The 21,330-nt window shown below is 35.0% G+C and overlaps 1 protein-coding gene across 9 annotated transcripts in view; it reads right to left on the bottom strand.

The window, feature by feature from the left end:
- The window catches only part of DZIP3 (DAZ interacting zinc finger protein 3), a 99,823-nt gene that overhangs the window by 14,977 nt on the left and 63,516 nt on the right, over positions 1 to 21,330 (bottom strand). For 6 of the 9 annotated variants that reach the window (XM_008982517.5, XM_078350174.1, XM_002758845.7 and 3 more), the window contains 8 exons: positions 18,448 to 18,613; positions 17,052 to 17,147; positions 16,767 to 16,894; positions 9,332 to 9,400; positions 6,255 to 6,351; positions 4,661 to 4,764; positions 2,662 to 2,749; positions 945 to 1,046 (listed from right to left, as the gene is read on the bottom strand). In XM_008982517.5, the coding sequence (XP_008980765.1) occupies positions 945 to 1,046; positions 2,662 to 2,749; positions 4,661 to 4,764; positions 6,255 to 6,351; positions 9,332 to 9,400; positions 16,767 to 16,894; positions 17,052 to 17,147; positions 18,448 to 18,613 (850 nt within the window). The remainder of the gene's footprint in view (positions 1 to 944; positions 1,047 to 2,661; positions 2,750 to 4,660; positions 4,765 to 6,254; positions 6,352 to 9,331; positions 9,401 to 16,766; positions 16,895 to 17,051; positions 17,148 to 18,447; positions 18,614 to 21,330) is intronic. The other 3 variants (XM_078350172.1, XM_078350171.1, XM_078350173.1) reach the window with 1 other exon arrangement.

Genomic DNA, 21,330 nt, shown 5'->3' with positions numbered 1-21,330 from the left:
AAAAGTGGAAGCTGTCCTTCCTGTTGAAGGTAGAATAGAATATAAAATTTCACAAAAAGAAAGTCTAAAGTAGAAATGCAGAGGTGAGGTGTATTACACTGAGATTTCAGTCATCTAGTGCAGTGGTCCCTAACCTTTTTGGCCCCAGGGACTGTCTTCCTGGAAGACAATTTTTTCACGAACCTGGAAGCAGAGATGGTTTCAGAAGAATTAAAGCCCATTACATTTATTGTGCACTTTATTTCTATTATTATTACACTGTAACATATAATAAAACAATTATACAACTCACTATAACATAGAATTAGTGGTAGCCCCAAGCTTGTTTTTCTGCAACTAGATGGTCCCATCTGAAGGTGATGGGAGACATGAGAACATCAGGCATTAGATTCTCACAAGGGGCGCAAAATCTAGATCCTTCACATGCACAGTTCACAATATGGCTTGCACTCCTGTGAGAATCTAGTGCCACAGCTGATCTGACAGGAGGTGAAGCTCAGGTGGTAATATGAAAAATGGGGAGCAGCTGTACATAGATAAAGTTTCACTTGCTCACCCAACACTCACTTCCTGCTGTGTACTCCTCCATGGCCCAGGGGTTGGGGACCTCTGATCTAGTTGGTAACATGAGGGCACTGGGAATTCTGAGTATTCATCATTTAGCTCCCACAAAGTAGGTGAAATAGAATGAATGAGAAAATATTACTCTATGTATATAAAATGCTTCACTAAAATCCAGTGATACAATCTATTGTATAGGCCTCAGCCATCTAATTATATCAACTGGTGATGAGAAGGTATGGTCATAATTACAACTGATACTCACAATATGTGACTATTCCATTTTGAACACACATTAAACATACTGTATATTCAGTATTTCACAGCCCTTACCATTTTGTCAAAATGAAAAGGGCAATTACTCAAAATGTTCTATTTCTTACCAGTATCTCAGGACTGGGTGGTGGAGGAGGAAGCTGAACTGGAGGCAAGGTACTCAAGGCAAATCCTTGCTTTACTTTGTTTATTTGTTCATTGTACTGTGTCTGGTAGGAGAAGAGTAAAAATACATTAGAGTGCAAACAACTTTAAAGAAACAGAATATGGGAATACTTGATGTAGTTTTGAATAATACAACATAGAAGATGGGTTCCCAACTTGTCAGAAATAATATAAAAACAGGTTCTGACTGAAAAGAAAAATTCTATAGACCATCCTACATGTAAACAGTTGTATTTTTAGGAGTGGTTATTGGTTAATAAGAAACAGAGACACAGATAATTCAGAGATCCTTGTGATAATTCCTTAGTGTTTCCATAATTTTCAGCTCTAAAATAGGAAACACTGATATAAAGTATAAAAAGAGATTAAAGATTCAAGGAGCTATAAATATTATACTGGCAAAAAAAACAGGAAAAAAATGTATTTGTAACAAAGAGTTAAACTACTTGCAAATGTTCGTTTTAAAAACTGAAGGAAACATTATAAAGATTACTTATTAAATTCTACATTGTGTTTATCTCAACATCTCTAACTCTAGCTTGCTCCAGGTCCATATATATTTTATTCTCTTGGATTTTGCCAAAAATGAGAGCCCAACCTGAAAGTTTAATAACACGCTTTCAACATTTTTTGGCATTGTCCCCACTTTTGCTTACCATATTATTTTGTAAAGAGCTGGAAAAGAAAGTCTTATAAAACAAAATGTTTAGAAACTTCTGCACAGAGGACATGTGCTCTGAAGGGCAGGTTTTGTGAGGCCAAAAGTTTGAATAATCCAACAGAAATGCTAAGCATCACTAAAGATTGAGTAAGAAAGAGTTTAGAAACAGTGAAAACCCCCAAAGGAGCAGGACAAATATACAGTACTTGGCATTTCACAATTTAATGACAATGCTTGTTTTTTCTGATAGTGTTGTGAAATCACAAAACAATCAACATTATATATCAACCTTTGTGTGTGTGTGTGTGTGTATGTGTGTGTATGTGCGTGTATGTGTGTGTGTATGTGTGTTCTAAAACAAAATTAATTAATAAACACTCAGTGGATTATCTTTTGTAGCATCGTCCCATCAGTACTTAGGAATTTACTCTTTTGCATTATAGAATAATAACATGAAAAGTTAGAATGAAAACTAATACAGACCTACTTGATTTTCCTTTTAATTCTGTAAACACATTATTACTCAGAATACAAGAAAACATTTAGTTTTTATTCCAATTTCTGTTTTAGAGACAGTCTCACTCTGCTATAGTACAGTGAGATGATCAGAGCTCACCACAACCTGAGCACCTGGCTCAAGTGATCCTCTCACCTCAGCTCCCAAAATTCTGGGATTATATGCATGAGCCACTGTGCCCACCCAAAACATTTAGGTTTGTTTGGGGCATTGTTAGGTTTGAAATTCAAGGAAAGCTAGGTGTGAGGGCACAATTTTTTAGTTTATTATTTTCTTGACTAAGGATATACAAGACTACATGTGTGAGTCAAGGATGTTACCTACAGCCAACCACATGGAAGTACTACCAAACTGAAGGCATAAACTTATAACTAAAATGGAAAAATATATTCTTCCTTAAATGTTTCTACTAATATGTCTTCTAGCTTTACACCACCTCTAACATTAAGCCAATTTACTCTAAACATATTTCAGGACTTACCCTGAGGAATGCAATCTTGTTTCTAACATCTGCCACTATGGCATTCCAACTGTCTACTGCAGCTTTTAACTGAAGTGATTCTAGGTTGCTGTTGTAGAAAATGAGACACAGAAGAAAGCTTTCTTTTTATAACACTTAAGTTTTCCAAACATTTCTATCATGCTTTCTAGCATATATGTTAACAAAAAAACAAAATTAACCCCATCACAACAACAATTACCACAAATGCACATAAAGATGTATGGACAGGTTTGTTACTAAAAATAAATACAAAAACCAGTAATAAATTAATTTTTTAAGAGCAAATATAATTTATGCTTCCAGAACAGGTTTTCTTCTATCTTGATGATATATTTTTAGTACATATTATAAAACCTTCGTAAGAAATCTTTCCAATGAACCGGGAAAACCTTAGTCATCTAATATAGCAGTGTTCTCAAAAATGTTAACTCATGTTAGAAGCAAGTTTTGGACTATCTTCATATTAACTATGAAATCCAAAAGCAATGGTTGGCCTACATGGCTCCTTTCAAATTAGAAAAAGATACTGTGTATGGAAGGAGAAATTAGAAATACCTTCTCTATCAGAATGAATGAGGTTGCTGCCTTTATACAGTAGATAAATTGTATAAACAATAGTTTTATCAACTTATGCCTATCAAATGACTTAACAAAAGTAGAACAACTTTGAAGTTTTTAGGGTCTATGATCTCTAGAAAACAAATTTCATATGGCCTTTTAAAAGGTTCTATCCATTATAACATCCCACGCCAGTATCACCCAGCGCAACAATTTTATAAGAGCTGAACAAGTTATCACTAAGATCATCTCATATAAAGAAGCTTCATAATATCCTAGTGTATAGAGCACCCTTTCTCCTTCTAGCAAGCAAAGATAGACTGACCGTTTACAACAGTACTTCCCTGACTTGAATGCACATCAGCATATCCTGATAATCTTGCTCATCAGACTCTGATTCTTTAGAATTAAAGAACAATGCTGATTAATAAAATGATAATCATTTAAAAATAATGATGCCTGGGTCCCAGAGATTCTAATTTAATTAATTCTTTAAGTTTGAAGGTATATCCCATTAGATTATAAATTTAAGGAGAATTTCAGGCAACCTGTTCGATATTTGAAAATAAGCATAGCAGCAAACTACCTTTAACATATGATTTAGGTGTTAATATTGATATTTCCCTCAACATATTCCCTAGGTATTTAAAATCAGGCATTACAAAGGAAAACCATTAGAAAAAACGTCTTCCAATTAGAATCCACCTTGTTTCATTAGTATCTGGTGTTCATGTATGTCTCTGATTGAGAGACTTTGGATCTACTTCACTACGGAGGAAGGGAAAAATCTTTCGGCAGCTATTATTGTACATAGTACTCAGTAGACTTCTCAGTGCTTCAGCAGAAGCAGTCAAGTACAAGCATCAAAGTAACTAAATGACTTTCAAGGTTTGAAAATGAAAACAACAGGCCGGGCGCGGTGGCTCAAGCCTGTAATCCCAGCACTTTGGGAGGCCGAGGCGGGTGGATCACGAGGTCAAGAGGAGATCGAGACCATCCTGGTCAACATGGTGAAACCCCGTCTCTACTAAAAATACAAAAAATTAGCTGGGCACGGTGGCGCATGCCTGTAATCCCAGCTACTCAGGAGGCTGAGGCAGGAGAATTGCCTGAACCCAGGAGGCGGAGGTTGCGGTGAGCCGCGATCGCGCCATTGCACTCCAGCCTGGGTAACAAGAGGGAAACTCGATCTCAAAAAAAAAAAAAAAACAAAACAAAAAACCAAAGAAAACAACAAGAGCTTCTAGTAAACGGTATTTCACAGGAAAAAAAAAATGAAAAAAACCCACAAAACCCATAAGAGCTTCTTTAAGAACTCTGATGTCACATATGTAAAACACATCACAGATTACATTCAACTGTGGAGACAATTTCTAACATCTCTAAGATTAAGATGCATTAAGGAAGAGGGAAACGTTACCTTGCTGCCATGTGAGTCACCCTGGCAAGTTGATTGAGACATTCCTTTTCAGTCTGCTCTAGATGAAGCAAACCAAAATCCCTACGACACTGTAAGAAATACACCTGCAGGTTTTTGAGAGAAAGAGAAAGAAGTTGAAGGTGTGCTTGTAAAAGAACATTCTCTCCTCAATCATCTCAAGTAAATTTAAAGCTATTTCTCACTTTCTTCCAATAGCATCTGGGTTCCTTGACCATTCAAGACACATTATAAAAGCTTTTAAATCAATGCCACTTCTGCAATTCTAATTTCCTTATTTAATGGTTAATAGGTTGGCAAACATTCTAGAATATGTCTTTTCAAATTTGTACTCATCTCAGAATTCTTTCAAAGAAAGAATTTGGAAGCATCTCAGAAACTTTCAAAAATAGTGCCTTGGTCCCAGATATTCTAATTTGATTGATACTAGGTATAGCTTGGGCACTGGCATTTTTTAAAACTCTCTGGTAATTCTAACATGCATTAAAGGTTGAGAACACTCCTGCTATCTATTTTTTCTCACTGATGAAGAGGTAAGAAAATAATCAGACCATACAGAAAGATATGGGTTTGGAGATTACATGGTCCAGTGTCTCTCCCGTAGCAGGAAACCTCTGAGTATCACTACTTGCAGAGTCATTTAGCCTCTGTTTTTCACTACTAATCACTCAGTATTCACTAAAATACACTGTTGGACAGCATTAAGTAGTAGAAAGTTCTTCCTTTTTAAAATTAATAATACAAGCACAAAGAAATTTACTGATTAAAAACAATAAAAAAAAAACACTGTATCCACTTGAGCTTTTAAAGTAATCTGAAATTTTTCTTTTGTTAAAGCTAGTATCCCAACAATATTCTTCATGAATTTTTGGTTCATATACTACTTCTTGGTTGCTGACTTTCAGGATCCCAAGTTCTCTGCTGGAGAACAGAATTTACCCATGACAGAGGTAGAAGGTTGTAATATTTTCAATGTCAGTGAGCTCTCTAAAAATGTGAGTCTTATTGTATATCAAGTTTGGTTATGGACAAATGAAAATTACATATACACATACAATGATATTTATTTGGAGAGACCCTAGCTGTAATGTTCTAAGCTAACTTAGAAAAATTTGGGTAATTTTATGGCAGTCTGAAAAGCAAGTTGGTTTTGTACATTCAGGTGTATGATGTGTCTGCATTTTTGTAAGATCTATACAGGAAGTGGCTAACAAATAAGATACTGTGGCAGCAGTAAAATGTTATTATTAGAAGTTTGGCGTAGTGACTTGGCTTCATGAGAATTTCCCAAGATGGCTGTATTTGCTATACATACTGCAACAGACTGATTTCTTCAAGTCATTGGGGGAGAACAACATAAGATAATCAAAACTGAAGTGTTCATACATGATAGGCCAATGAGTCAAAAAACCACAAGACTTTGAGCTGTATTTTCCTGGCTGGTCCTAAGATGTCTTATTTCTGTTTATACAAAAAATAGTCTTTTAAAAATTCTTTAGTATATGGTATACAAGTAAAACTTTCCCCTAACACCCCATACCCCTGCCCTCGTCTTTTTGTTTTGTTTTGTTTTTACCTCGGCTGTTAAAGCTCTGCTAGTTTCTGTATTCAGTTTGCCCACATATGTTTTCATTGTGCTTTCCAGATTATGCTTTTCCATTTCCCACTGAGATCTGAAATATATGATCATTAAAGACTCAGCAATATTACATCAAGCACAGCCTTTTTCATCTTACTCAGGAGAAAAAAGTTATATAATCAGTAGGAAGTTATTTCTTGGAAAAGTGTATAGCACATAGAAACGAGAAGTTATTGTTCAATCCCTGCTGTTATCCTTTACTATCAATAATATAGAAGTTTTAAAGCTATCAGAGTATAGGTTATGATTCAAAACTTGGCTCTGAAATCAAGTTGTCTGAGGATGAATCTCAGCTCCACAACTTATTAAATGTTAAAACCCCTCAGCAAATACAATGAACTAAATGTTTGTGTCCCCCCCAGAATTTGTATTTTGAAATCTTAACCCCCACAGTGACGGTATTAGGAGGTGGTGCCTTTGGTAGATGATCAGCCATGAGGTCAGAACTCTAATGAATAGAATTAATGCCCTTTTAAAAGAGGCCTGAGAGAGCTCCCTTGGCTGCCTTCTGCTATGTGAAGTTACAGCGGAAGACTGTCTATGAGGAAATAGATCCTCACCAGATACCAAATAAGCTGCCACTTTGATCTTGGACTTCCCAGCTTTCAGAACTGTGAGAGATATAATTCTATTTTTATAAGTCACCCACTCAATGGTATTTTGATATACCAGTTCAACCCAAGACAGCAAGCTACTTAATTTCTCTATACCTCAGTTTAGAGGAAACAATAGTACTACTTACCTTAAAGAGCTATTGTGAAAATTAATTCAGATAATACAAGGCAAGTAGTGTCTGGCACATAATAAGCACTAAATAAATGTTACCTAGTATCATGATTAATATGTTCCACATGAAATTTCTATAAGCTTTTTTGTATCCCAACAATAGAAACCACATACGTTTTTTATTATTCCTGTCATTAAGTGAAGTCACTGCATTAAAATATTTGATTGGTTATTTCGGTGTTCACAGTCAATGTTTTTGAAAGAAAGTACACCCTATAGTTTGAAAGGGAAGGAGGGAGATGATGGTAAAGACACTGTTTACCATTATCCCAAGGACATTAGGGAAGTGATTACCTTTAAGGTTTCTTTTTTTTAATTCTCCTCTCAATTTCCTACACTTGACTCCAAGAATTCTATATATAAATCAAATTCTAAATTTAATAAAAACAATTAATTGAAAATATAGCGTTATAATAGAGACAGTCACAAAGGCCATCCTCAATGTTTTATTATTAGAAACACTTGGATACTTGAGGACCTAACAAACATTGATGAGAAACTTGATAACAATATCATCATTACAATAAATATCAGTAAAGCTAGACTTTCTTGAGGAGAAAAAAATAAAACTCTCCAAGAAGATATATTAACAAAAGAGGAATTAATAATTATTTTTTAATGCTATTGCTGAAGTCCCAATATTCTCTCTTCTCTCTCCCTTCCATAATTTGTACACCTTCCTAAGAGTGTCTGCTCTTAAGATGACTGCTAGCAGCTTCTTAGAACTATATTTATTTATTTTTTAATAGTCCTCACAATGTGCCAGGTGCTATTTTCAGTGATTAATAGAGATTTTTTTCTTTTTTATTATACTTTAAGTTCTGTCGTACATGTGCAGATCATGCAGGATTGTTACATAGGTTTAATTATTATATCATTAAAAATTATGTGAAATTTGCCTATATGAAAAAATAAAAAATTGGACTTCATCAAATTGTTTTGTTTTTTAAATGACATCAAGAAAATGAAAAAGCAATCTACAAGATGAGAGAAATACTTGGAATTCATGTATCTGATAAGGGACTTGTATCTGATCAGGGACAAGAACAATCTAATTTTTTAAATGGGCAAAGGATTTGAATAGACATTTCTCTAAAAAGATACATAATTGGCCAATAAGCACATGAAAAGATGCTCAACATAATTAATCAGTGGGAAAATGCAAATCAAAGCCATAGTGATATACTGCTTCACACATAATATAATGGGTAAAATAAAGATGCAATTTAATAAGTGTACCAAATGTTGACCAGAATGTGGAGAAACTGAAACTCTCATACACTGCTAGTGGGATTATAAAATGGCACAGCTACTTGAAAAACAGTTTGGCAATTCCTCAAAAAGTTACACCTAAAGTTTACTGATCACCCAGCAATTCTACTCCTTGCTACAAACCAAGAAATACAAAAACATGTTCACAAATCTGTATATAAATAACAATAACAGTATTCATAATAACCAAAAAAATGGAAACAAGCCAATGTCCATCAACTGATGAAAAATAAAATAAGGTATATCCAAGGAATAAAATATTATTTATCCATAAAAAGGAATGAGTAATGATACATGCTACAACATGGATGAATTTTGAATGTTATAAGAGGCTACACATTATATAATTGCATTTATATAAAATGTCCAGGATAGGCAAATCCATAGAAGTAGATTAGTAGTTGCCAGAATTGGGAGGAGGGGAGAACAGAAAATGACATCTAATGACTTCCTTTTTTGAGGTGATAAAAATGTTCTGGAAATAGATTGTGATGACTGTAAACCTCTGTGAATACACTCAAAACAAATCAATACATGATGTATTTTAACAGAGAGAACTTTATGCTATATGAAATAGATTTCAAAAAGGTGTTAGTAAAAAAATTACCCACAGGCAAAAGAGATGAATAAGAATAAAACTTGGCCAGTTTCATAAAGCAGTCACACCTAGTAGTACTGAGTTGCGTAACTCTTAAGCTCTAGTCTCTGACTATAACGTTGCTGATACAGATTCTTCTGGCAGTTTTCTAGAGTCAGAGCTAAAGTGACCATACCTTCCTATTTGCCTAAGATACTCCCAGTTTACGCCTTTTGTCTCAATGTATTAGTAATACTGTTCAATAGCAGCCTCAAAAGTACCCCAGTTGGAATGATAAATTATATTCGTATGCCAGCCAGAAAGTGTTGGGTGAAGTACACAGAGAGAGTGCACCCAAAGAGAAAGCTAAGTGTGTTACCTCTTCATGGAAAGTTGCTCTTTAAGGTTCTTGATTTCATTATCTTTAGCATGGATCTGACGCTGTAATCTAAGCAAGCAAACAAGTAAGTCAGAAACGGTTAGAAAATATTTCTCCTTAACACAGTCAGAACAGCTCTACCCACAGCACTGCAGGAGACCAAGTTATGTCCATTTGGGGCCACAAATCTTGAGCCTGAATACAACTGAATTCCTATACCTGATCCTTTTGAAATGTATCTTATTTCTGATGTCTGATTTACTTACTTCCTAAAGAAAGGGAAACTAAGTTCTAATTCAGTAAATTCGACAGCAAATCTTTATTTTCTGAGACAGAGTATCGCTCTTGTTACCCAGGCTGGAGTGCAATGGCGCGATCGCGGCTCACCGCAACCTCCGCCTCCTGGGTTCAGGCAATTCTTCTGCCTCAGCCTCCCGAGTAGCTGGGATTACAGGCACGCGCCACCATGCCCAGCTAATTTTTTGTATTTTCAGTAGAGACGGGGTTTCACCATGTTGACCAGGATGGTCTCGATCTCTTGACCTGGTGATCCACCCGCCTCGGCCTCCCAAAGTGCTGGGATTACAGGCGTGAGCCATCGCGCCCAGCCTAGACAGCAAATCTTGTATCCTCGGCTCAATGACATGGAAAAATGTCTTTAGCGCTTCGTGCTTCAGCTTACTTACTAGAAAACAGAGATGGTATCTTCTGATTTTCTAAGCCTGTTGTGAGATTGAGAACTTTAGTTCCTTAAAGTGGTATTATATCAAGTCATGCAAATTAGAAAGCCTGATCTAAAGGAAATCAGACCTTAAATACTGAAGTGACGAGGGTGTGTGCAAATACTAATTTTAATTAAAACTATGACTTTGCACCTGGAGGTCACTCATATGATCTTATCATGGAAAGAATGGGTAAAAATTTTGTATAAATCAGAATCTACATAGCCTATTATCAGCTTCAAAATTAGTATGTAAGAAACTAAGAGAAATATATGTTTTTGCTTGACATATATTCACATGGCATTTTTGATGTTCCTCCCTTATGCCACTGTATTTCTTTTCACAACCAAACTTTTACATAAACCTAGTAATTAACTTAAATATAAAGAGATTCATAATAAAAGCACATTGCCCTTTAAGTCTCTAATATGTTTAAACTCTTGGAATACATAGAAGAGTTTGGTTAATGTAAAGTATTGGAATAATAAGTCCTTGAAATGACAACTTTAACGGATGGATTACTCACTACTAGATATCAGACACTACCCATTCACCTTTACTGTAAACTTCTCAGAAGACTTAGAGACTTACAGTTAATGTTCTGTTGGTCTGAGAATGCAGTGAAAAGAAACCAGGTCTCTTTCTGTACAAAGAGGTCATGTTCTCAAGTGAAATATTAAGAAATATAAGTTTCATTACTGTAATACATAGGAATATGTTGACAGAGTTGAAAAAGCAGTAATTTCTAAGACTGACATCTTGTTTTCCTTTGTATACTTCCATTACTTCAATATTCTACCTAGCTCTAGTTTAGAGTGGGCAATAAGAGTAGACATAACTAGTGGGAATTCAGAGATTCATAAATAATAGAGGACAAGGTAGGCAGAGTTCTTATTATCCAGCTCAGATAAGAGCCAGCTACATATGTTCAGGCAGTCTTAACTACTCAGTCATCTTTTTCTCGTGTTTAATATGACAGGATGAAATTATTATATTTTCTTTTCTAAAAAACCTAAAGTTCTCAAGTTAACTCTGGCTATCGAGTTTTATTACAGACTTTATTGAGAGCAGTTTCTTGACATTTATTAAGTGCTTACTGTAGTCTATGCAAAGTAAGTCACTTGCATAAAATTTTCTTTTTAACACTTCAGTTATCATCAACAAATATTTGCCAAACATTTACTGCACACGTCAAATTGAATTAGGCAAAAAAAAAAAAAAAAAAAAAAAGCCACGATTTTTTGCTTTCTAATCTAGGATGAAAGAAGCATTTACAATTAAAGAATATTTATATTTTATCACATACTCTTTGGCAATGTTCAGATGAATTAAACAAAGAAAACATTCAAAAGCTTATATGAGAACACAGGTCATTATGTCCATTCTGCCTTGATGCCCTGTCTCTTCTTCCATCTCATCCCACCTAACCTTCAATGCCGAGCTTCAGTATTATGTCTTTAATAAAGTTCTTCATTGAAGGAAGTTCCTTATCACAACAATCAAAAGTATTCTATCTACCCTAGGAAATTTCCATTAAGTATATGCTTGCCAGTTTTTTATTACATACTTTTTAAAATAGTCAAACTTTTTATTTTGAGAGAACTGTAAATTCACATGCAGGTATAAGACATAATACACAAAGATCCCACGTATCCTTTTCCCAGTTTCTCCCAATGGTAACATCTTGCAAAATTATAGTATAATACCATAACCAGAATATTGATGGTGATACAGTCAAGATACTGAACAGTTCTATCATCACAGGGATCCTTCATTTTGTCCTTTTAAAGCCACACCCACTTCCCTTCCACTCCCATTCTCTTCTTATAACATTGGAACCACTAATCTGTTTTCCATTTTTATAATTTTGTCATTTCAAGAATGTTCAGGAAATGGACACATATAGTATATAGGCTTTTGGAGCTTTTTGTCACTCAGCATAATTCTCTGATGTCTGCAGTGTTTGTAGTATTTGCAGTGATATCACTGTTTCATTCTGGACGGTAGTAATTTATGTCTTTTATGTTGTCAGTCTTGCTAGAGGTCTATCAATTTTATTGATCTTTTCAAAGACACAGCCTTTTGTTACACGGATTTTCTCTACTATTTTTCTTTTTCCAACTCATTCTTTCTTAGTTTCTTGTTTTTGAGATGGGGCCTCACTATGTTGCCCATACTGAACTATAACTTCTGGGTTCAAGCAGTCCTCCCCTCTCAGCCACTCAAGTAGCTGGGACTACATATGTACACCACTGCATCCTGCCTCCATTACTTCTAATCTTTATAATTTCTTTCCTCCTGCTTGCTTTAAGTCTATTTTGGTTTTCTTTTTCTGGGATCTTGAAGTAACAACTTAGATTATCCACTGAAGACTCTTCTCTTTTTCTAATGTGTCTGTTTAGTGTTATAATCTTCTCAGCACTGCCTCAGATGTGTGGCACAAATTTTGACATATTGTATTTTCATGAAAATTCAATGTATTTTGTTTCTCTTGAGATCTCTTCTTTGACCCATGGATCATTTAGACATGGGTTGCGTAGTTTCCAAGCCTTTGGAGGTTTCTTGTTATCTCCATTACTGATGTCTAATTTGACTCCATCATGACCTGAGAACATGTTTTGTATGATTTTAACTCTTAAATTTGTTGTTGAGGTTTTATGGCCCAGGATATTGTCTTTCTTGGTAGATACATCCTGTGGGCACTTGAAAGCCTGTGTATTCTACTGTGGTCTGGTGGGGCATTCTATAAATATCAATTAAGTCCTGTTGGTTGATGGTGGTTATTGAGGTCTTCTATATCCTTGCTGATTTTCTGTTTAGTAATATAATAAATTGAGAATGGGGTTTGAAGTATTCAATTATAATGGTAAACTTCTCTGTTTCTCCTTTCAGTTCTATCAGGTTTTACTTTATGTGTTTTGAGGATGTTTTTGGTACATATACCTTAAGATTCCTGTGGATTGATCCTTTTATCATTATGTAATGTCCCTCTTTGTGTCCAGCAGTCTTCTTCCTCTGAAGTCCACTTAATCTAATTATAATATAACCACTCTTACTTTTTTTATATAAACCTCTGCATGGTATATCCTTAACTTTATTCTTATTTAGGTCCCTTTATCCTCCTCACTTTTTGAATATATTGCATTTCTTCTATGTACATTGAATTCCATGAGATGGTGTTAAAATTTTTGCTTCAACCATCATATATGACTTAAGAAATTAATAAACAATCTCTTATTATTTTTCATACTCTTTACTCATTCTAATGGTCTTCTTTCCTTTCTGAAGTTTCAAGCTTCTATTATATATCTATTTTTAATGTTAGAGACCTTTCTATAGCCATTCTTTAAAGGTAGGCTATATGAATTTACTAGCAATAAATTCTTATAATTTTCCCTTGTCTGAGACTGTCTTTATTTCCCTCTATTACTAAAGAATAATTTGCGCTAAATATGGGATTCATGGTTCTACTTTTTTCTTTCAGTAACTGAATAAACTACCATTTCATTCTGGTCTTCATGGTTTCAAATGAAAAATATCTGTTGTCATTCGAATTACTGTTTCATAAGTAATTTTTTTCTCTGCCCTTTTTCAAGACTTTTTTGTCTTTTATTTTCAGAAGTTATGATGTGTCTTAGCATGGATTTTTTGGAGTTTTTGCTATTTGGGGTTCACTTAGTTTGAGGTTCACTTAGTTTCTGAATTTGTAAATTTATACATTTCATCAAATTTGGGAAATTTTCAGTATTTCTTTGAATACTTTTTCAGTCTCTCTCTCATTCTGCTCTCCTTCTGAAATTCCAGTGACAAGTACTTTAGCTCTTTTGTTACTGTTCCACAGGTCCCTTACACTGTCTTTTTCATATTTTTCTCTCAGTTTATTTTCTCTTTGTTCTTCAGATTGAGTTCATTCTATTCAGCTGTCCTCATGTTCACTGATTGAATCCTTTGTCATCTCCACTCTATTAGTGAGTATATCCAGCAACTTTTAATTTTAATCACTGTATTTTCTAGTTATAGAATTCCCACTCTTTATTTACCTACTTATTATTTACCTGCTGAGATTTTCTAGGTTTTCATTTGTATCAAGATTATTCAGTTTTGTTGAAGCATTTTTGTGATGGTGGCTTTAAAATCCTTGTCAGATAATTCCAATATCTCAGTAATATTAATATTGTGATTTGCTGGTCTTTAATCTTTCTTGTCTGAATTTCTTGGTTCTTGGTATGGTCTATGTTTTCTACTCTACCATAGATATTTTGAATATTATGAGACTCTGGGTTCTAGTTAATCTTCCTATTTTTAACAGGCAGTCTCCTGTTGAGGTATAATGTAAAAGCCGAGGAAGGTGGGTATGCATGGCTTTGCACTGTGCTCTACGAAAAGCACCCCAGGAAAAGTGGGCACTGACTCGCACTGCCTCAATGCAGATGAGAGGTGTACAAGTTCAGCTCCCCTCCCAGTCCCACTGATACCTTCCCATGAAAGTGGAGCACCAAGTCACATTGCCTTCTTGCCGCCAAGTGGAATATAAGATCAGCTCTTTGCTGGACCCTGCTGACATTGGGAAAGAAGAAAGCAAAGGACTGACTCGCACTACTTTGTTGCTGCAGGGTAGAGGCAGAAGTTCAGCTCCCTTGTGTCCCTCTAGCACCAGCTGACGGAAGTGGGGAAAGGGAATGCCAGCTAGTCCCATGGGGGAAGACTTAATTCTCAGTAAGAGGGAGTGAGGATGAAGCCTAGTATTGACTAGTTTTGTCTCAGACTGGCTTGTTAAGTAATATTGGTGCTGGGTAGCGGTAAAGTTCAGCTTTCAGCTGACACATCCTGCAGAGGAATTAAAGTACTGTCTCCTTCTCCCCAGTGGAACATGGAAGTCAGCTGTCTGGTTAATACTGCCAACACTATCCTACCAGAAAAACAGGATTCCTGCTACCTACTTATGTTAGATGGGAGAATCGCTGTGTACCACCTACTTCCAAGGGGTGGCATGGGACCACTTGTGTGTGGCTGCAGTAGGGTGGGTATTGTCAAAAAGCCTTTCTATTATTATAATTTCCTTTTACTGATAATTTGGCTAGAAGAAACAGGCTTTTTTACAGTTTTTTTTTCCCCCTCTGCTTTTTAGCAATTCCAGGTTAAAGGCTTCCGCAGTGCCCCGAGATATATGGGAGGCAATCAGAAAATTTTTGCCAGCTCATTCCTTAAGTCTCAATGTCTTTAGACAGCATTCTTTCTTTTTCTACCTTCTAGAGTGTTACTATGCTTTTCTGTTGTGTTATATCCAGGGTGTTTAAGTTTTTAAGAAGAAACAGCTGTGAGAAATGGGGCTATACATCTTAGTGGACCTGGAAGTCTCTATTTTATGTAGTTTTATCCTTACATGTTAATTACACTCTCCATTGGATCATAATGAATGTCTCACACATCTTGGTATCTTCTACATGTGCCTTCCATAAGTTTTCTAACATAGTAGGCCCTTGATAAATGTTTGGTGAATGCCCAACATTAAATGCTCATTTTGTGAAGGCATATGCATCCCCTAAAGTGGACTACTTAATAGCCTCAAGCATGTAAGGGTACATGGGCCACCTGTCAGGAGTTGAGGAGGAATATCTTCAGATGGAAGAAAGTCAGCTCATCCTCACTGATGGCATGGCTTTTCTAGTCTCTGATATTCTATGACATATTTCTAGATTAGTCATCCTCTTTAGGCTAAAAGATGAAGTTCTGAATGCTGAAGTACAGTTTCTTAAATGATTGCAGCCAGCTTCGTTTGTCTGAGCTTTCTTAAGTCCCACAGTCTTCTAAACTTGAATGATCTCTCTAACTCTAGTAAGGATAAGTCTGACAATGCTTATGAATGAAATCATGTTGTCAGAACTATGGCATCTAGTTCTTGCTAATAACCCCTTCATGTGGCAGATGCAATATGAGAGAAAACTTAGAGCTAAATCTCTGGCAATTTCATAAGACATTCCCAGCACTTGTCTATTCTCCCTGTCAGCATTCTAGGAACTGCAATGTATTTTAAACTAGACTTTTTGGATGGCTGGTGTCTTACGGTATTACTGTTTGTTAAAATAATTGGCTTGAAACTATGCTGCTATTTAAATCAATACAGGTTGGAAGCAGTGATTAGTACAGAAAGAACAAACAACGTTACTAATTTTTTCCTAATTCACTTAGAATTTTTGGTCAGGATACATAAAGCGTATCCTAAACTTTAGGTTTAGGAGAAAAGAGATTGGGGTAAGGTGGGGAAGAGTCAATCAAACAAACAAAAAAAGAGATTTGTTTTCAATCTCACAGGCATAGAACACAAATGCTCTGAGATACCAACATAAAAATGCACTCAACAGATTCCCTGGTGTCTTTGAGGAATGTATTCATATACTATAAAGAAACAGCCAATCATTGGCCACATTTTTACAAATTAAAGTCATGACCTGAAAGTTAATTATCTATTACATTCACACTTGTTCGCCAATACATGAAAAGCTTGATATATAGTGTGAGCAGCTGCTTATTTCTCAATCCAGTTGGCAAGACAAAAAATATGGTTGGTTTTTAAACAAGTGCAGCCTTGTGGTTGGAGTTCCTAATGCGTAGTCACAGTGCCACCTAGTGGTTATGCAGGGAGTAAGTATTAAAGATACTGTTTACTATGGGGCAAACCCAGAAGTTCCTTTTATCAAAAGATTTACACTTACTTGGAAACCTTATTGATTCCAAAAGCCACTTGTTGATTAAGAGATGAAATAATTTTGTCTTTCTTTTTAATCTGCATTTGGTTTTCTTGCCACCGAAAAGTCACTGTTCTCAACTGTCTTTTGAAATCCTGATCAATAAAAATATTATTTCAGATAATTCTGTTCAAATCACCAGAAAATTGAAACAAAAATGCAAACAAAGTTATTTTCAAACAGCAAACACCTGTAATTTTAATATTTGAAATACTTCTCACTTCCCTCAGATCTAATGGCAAAAATACTTACTTCACACTGATAGTGCAATTTATAAAGCTGCCTTTGCCGAGCAAGCCTTTCCTTCTCAGTTTCTCCATAGTCTGTGGTTACTTTGCCAGCTGAGCCCTATGAGCAGAGGAAATATGCATGTCTTACTTTCCTCTAGAAAAACACTAATATTTTAGTTATTTGAAAGGGATTTAAAGCTGCCATCTAACTCCTGTTCATGTTTTTTGTCTCAAGTAAAACACCCAACTTAGATAAACGCACCATTAGATAAACCCACCTCCCCTCAATTAGAGCATTTAATAGAGTACCAGTTACTTGCCTGTTGCTGCTACTGCTGGAGACCACCAACTGCATGCCTACCATTTCTTAAGCACTTTCTTTGTAAGAGTGATGCTCGTATTGTCATAAGAACCATATGATGTAGACAGTCATTATTTCCATTTTAGAGATGATCTCATAGTGAGTAACTTGCCCAAAATCACATAGACAGTCAGTGGAGGAGCCTGCATTCTAACTCAGGCAGTCTTCATTGCCCAAGCACTTATTACACTGCATCATCTGAGTTTAATGTTCAACTTATGCATTACATTGTAAACATTATAACAGAGACTCTGTCTTAGCACAGCTCTTGACAAAATGCAGGTGAATATATCATTTCAGTTAAAATGTATGTATTCTAATTAGGAGAAAAAAAGGTATGACAATTATATGAATGTTGTACTATTGGCCAAGGAATGATTTGTACTAACTGTACCCTTAGACAATGAGTATTCCTACATATTATATACCACTATATTTAAATAGCAGAGCAGGTTATCACTGAATTCACACTAGTAGGTAAAAAAAAATTGGTTTTAAAAAAAATTCATTTGCTGTTGAGCACTTAAATCACATTCACGTGCCTCTTCACATATAGGTACATCATTCCAAGCAGTGTCTACCAGGAATGGAGCCAGAAAAAAAAACATGGCTACACGTAGCCATTTTTGTAGCCATTTCATGGTAAAAATCATATTGAATTTTTAAAAATCAAAGCAGCTTTATATTACAAACCCGTTTTTCTCATGACCTGTAATCTAGTGGTATTATGCTAGTTTTTTTTTTTCTTTGTGGTATTCAAAAAACCTTTGCAAGAAAAGCATCTGTGATCAACTTTGCCCTACATTTAAAGCAAGGAAATGGTCTGAGGGCTAAGGTGAAGTTTCCTGAAGTTTCTAGCTCCTAGGGGTTCTGTATTTTTTAATCTATTTTCCTTCATATAGCCTTCCTTACCTCCTTTTCTGTATTTCTTTTTCTCCTCACAAACAGTACAAACCACTGAAATTTTCAAGGGGTTATGCTGTTCAGAGAGTCACAGGAAAAACCAGGTAACAACTGAATCTGAGAGAAGGCAGGTACCCTTTCCAATCAAGCTTACCTGCTCTATCATGTCCAGAATATGCAATTCATCCAGGCTATAAAACTTGTCTTCCGTTGCAGAATCCTCTTGAATATCACTTGCGTCATCTTTTAAAAAGCCACCGACTGACTGTGGATTTGCTTGTTCTTTCTTCAACTGCTCTTCGTTTTCTACCACATATGGGCTATAGCGGCAACATAATCAATGTGAGCCTTTACACTCGTACAGTGATTTTCATCTAAGCTATGGCTTCCCAAATTAGTATTGTACTGGTTTCACGAGATGCTCAGCATTAGAAGGGTTCATGGCCAAAGAACGTTTGGATAGTGCTCATACTGAGTCTTTCTTTTGAAGATTCTTAATGAACATTAGCATATTTAAAGTAGCACTCAGTCAAGGTACCTGTTTAATTCTGTTCATGCCACTGTTTTCAAAAATTGAGAGTTCACTTTACAAATTATAACTAGTAATTTCAGTTGCTTTGGAAAACAGTATTTCAGAAATATTGACAAGGATTTCCGCAACTGATATATTATTTTACCATTATAACATTCTTTGTTCTCCCATAATTTCCTTGACAAGTAGGTTGGTTTAAGCAACTTCAGTGATTAGGTCCAATGTACTTTTAAACAGAAGGTGGAAAATAGAACATAAAACAGACTGTAAAACGGAGGTTTCTTTTGTTACAGGACTTTTAAAAAAGAACTACATGGATTTCAGTAACTTAACTACTAACAGAGACCACCTTTAAATGATGAACATACTATATACAAATGATAGCAATTAACCAATTTCTATACTTTTTTCTAAAATTTAATTGCCTGATACTGTCCTTTCACTTGGCCTACTACTACTTACTAGCTATAAATTTCCTTCCTAATCTCTTTGAATGGCAACAAGAAACAGGAGTATTCTTATTTAGATTGTAATGTAAATGACTTGATTTAGCTAGTGAATAGAAAGTCCAGGATACATTATTACTTTTTAGAACACTGAGATCTAGAAAAAATGAAATCTAATGCTTGTGGAATAATTCATAAAATACTATATAAGCAGTAATTAGATATTACTGAGGTATTCTAGAGTGATCCAAACATTCTGAAAAGTTCAATGAAATCAATTGATTGTGTAGAACACTGATTCTCAGATTTAATTACTTTTCTAAATTATCTGAAGAGCTTTTAAAAATTAAATGTTTCTAAACATCCCTACAACTGTAAAAATACAGATGAATTTGTATTTTTGAAAAGTTCACCAAGATTATTCCTAAATTTTTTAAAGTATACTCAGGCATTGCCTAACAACAAGGACAGTTTCTGGAAAATGTGTCATTAAGCGTTTTTGTCATAACATAATATCATAGAGCATTAATACACAAAGTAGATGGTATAGCCTACTACATACCTAGGCTATATGACATAACCTATTGCTCCCAGGCTATAAACCTGTCACAGCATTTTACTGTACTCAATATGATAGGCAATTGTGATAAGTATTTGTGAATTTAAACATATCTAAACATAGAAAAATTACAGTCAAAAGGTAATATAAAACATAAAAAAATTGTACACCTGTACAGTGCATGTACCATGAATGGAGCTTATAGGACTGGATGGTGCTCTGGGTGAGTCAGTGAATGAGTGGTGAGTACCATATACTACTATAGACTTTAAAATAAACATGGTAAACTTAGGTTATGTTAAATTTATTAAAAAATAAAGTAATATCACTACAATGTTATGACAGCTACACCACTACTAGGCAATTGGAATTTTTCGGCTTCATTTTAATTTTATGGGACCACCATCATACCTGAGGTCTGTCCTTGACCAACATGCTGTTATGCAGTACATAACAGCACTGAGATAATATAAAAAATGTTCATATTTCTAAGATGTAAACTGAAGAATGAAGGGGTCAAATTACAAGGATGTTTGGGATTGAACACCCTTCAGTAAAGAACAAAATGTCAAAGGAAGTATGAAACAAATGTGAAAAACAGAATAATTGTTGAATCACAGTTACAGGTATATATGCTACTGCATATATATTAGTCTCTTTACTTTTGTGTATATTTGCAAATTTCCATTTAAAGACAAAGCTTCTTCATCCAGATTTGGATCCACTGTGTAAGCAAAATGATTGATGACATTGTTTCACCTTTATCAAACTATATTTATGGCATTAGGCACACCCTAAAAATAAACAAACAAAAACTACCGCTCCAGTGACTCAACCTGTTGCCAAAGAAGGTGAAAACACATCTTAAATGATGAACTATTTTATATACCAAGTGGATCACATCAATTGAAAATATCAACTACAAGTGATAGCTTTAAAGTTAACAAAATATGTTCCTCTTGCTGCTGTTTTGAGGATACTTTATGTCCTCAGAGTTCTCTGAAGTAACTACCATTCAATTGATAAACATTTTGGTAGAAATGATGATCTCTTCATTAGGCTGTCTCCACCCCTTCCTTCATATTCTACATTGTCATTAATCATGCAAGCTACATGCAAAATACAGTGATTTTTTTTGCCATTAAAATGTTTCCATTAAAGGCTCAAAATTCACTGTGAATAACTGGATTAAAAAAAAAAAGGTTAAATCTTAAAAACAACAAAGCCAAACTTTTTGGTAAAAGGGGTGACTGAGACATAACGATGCATCCTTTAAAATTAGGTCTTAGTCTAGGTTTGGTCAGGACTACAACGTCTGGACTAAAATGCAGTCTAACTACCGTGTAGACTATATTTTAAAATGACTCAAGTAGCCTTACAGAAAAATGATAAGAGGTTCTATTCTTCCAAAGCAAATAATGTTAAATGACAATTTACCTTTCTGTTACTTTCTATATAAAAGCAGTAACTTATTAAGACAAGAAACTATTCTTCTCTTGG

The sequence above is a fragment of the Callithrix jacchus genome, chromosome 15, assembly GCF_049354715.1.
Source record: "Callithrix jacchus isolate 240 chromosome 15, calJac240_pri, whole genome shotgun sequence".
Taxonomy (NCBI): Eukaryota; Metazoa; Chordata; class Mammalia; order Primates; family Cebidae; genus Callithrix; species Callithrix jacchus.
Note: the sequence above shows the minus strand (reverse complement) of the source record. Positions and strands in the feature narration are given on the sequence as shown.